At 72.2% G+C, this 338-nt stretch overlaps 1 protein-coding gene across 1 annotated transcript in view; it reads left to right on the top strand.

Moving 5' to 3' along the window:
* Positions 1-338, top strand: part of MPST (mercaptopyruvate sulfurtransferase) — a 7,819-nt gene that overhangs the window by 2,985 nt on the left and 4,496 nt on the right. The window contains exon 3 of the mRNA XM_006757457.2: positions 7-334. Coding sequence (XP_006757520.1) covers positions 7-334 — 328 coding nt within the window. The remainder of the gene's footprint in view (positions 1-6; positions 335-338) is intronic.

Below are 338 nucleotides of genomic sequence, written 5' to 3'. Positions count from 1 at the left end.
CGCGCCGGGCAGCCCCCGCAGGTGCAGCCGCTGCAGCTGCTGGACGCCTCCTGGTACCTGCCCAAGCTGGGCCGCGACGCGCGCCGCGAGTTCGAGGAGCGGCACATCCCGGGGGCGGCCTTTTTTGACATCGACCAGTGCAGCGACCGCACCTCGCCCTACGACCACATGCTGCCCAGCGCCGCACACTTCGCGGAGTACGTGGGCCACCTGGGCGTGGGCGCCGACACCCACGTGGTGGTTTACGACGCCAGCGACCAGGGCCTGTACGCGGCGCCGCGCGTCTGGTGGATGTTCCGCGTGTTTGGCCACCGCGCCGTGTCCCTGCTGGACGGCGG

The sequence above is a fragment of the Myotis davidii genome, unplaced genomic scaffold (genome assembly GCF_000327345.1).
Source record: "Myotis davidii unplaced genomic scaffold, ASM32734v1 scaffold514, whole genome shotgun sequence".
Lineage (NCBI taxonomy): Eukaryota > Metazoa > Chordata > Mammalia > Chiroptera > Vespertilionidae > Myotis > Myotis davidii.
The sequence above is the reverse complement of the archived record's forward strand: the minus strand, read 5'-3'. Positions and strand labels throughout refer to the sequence as shown.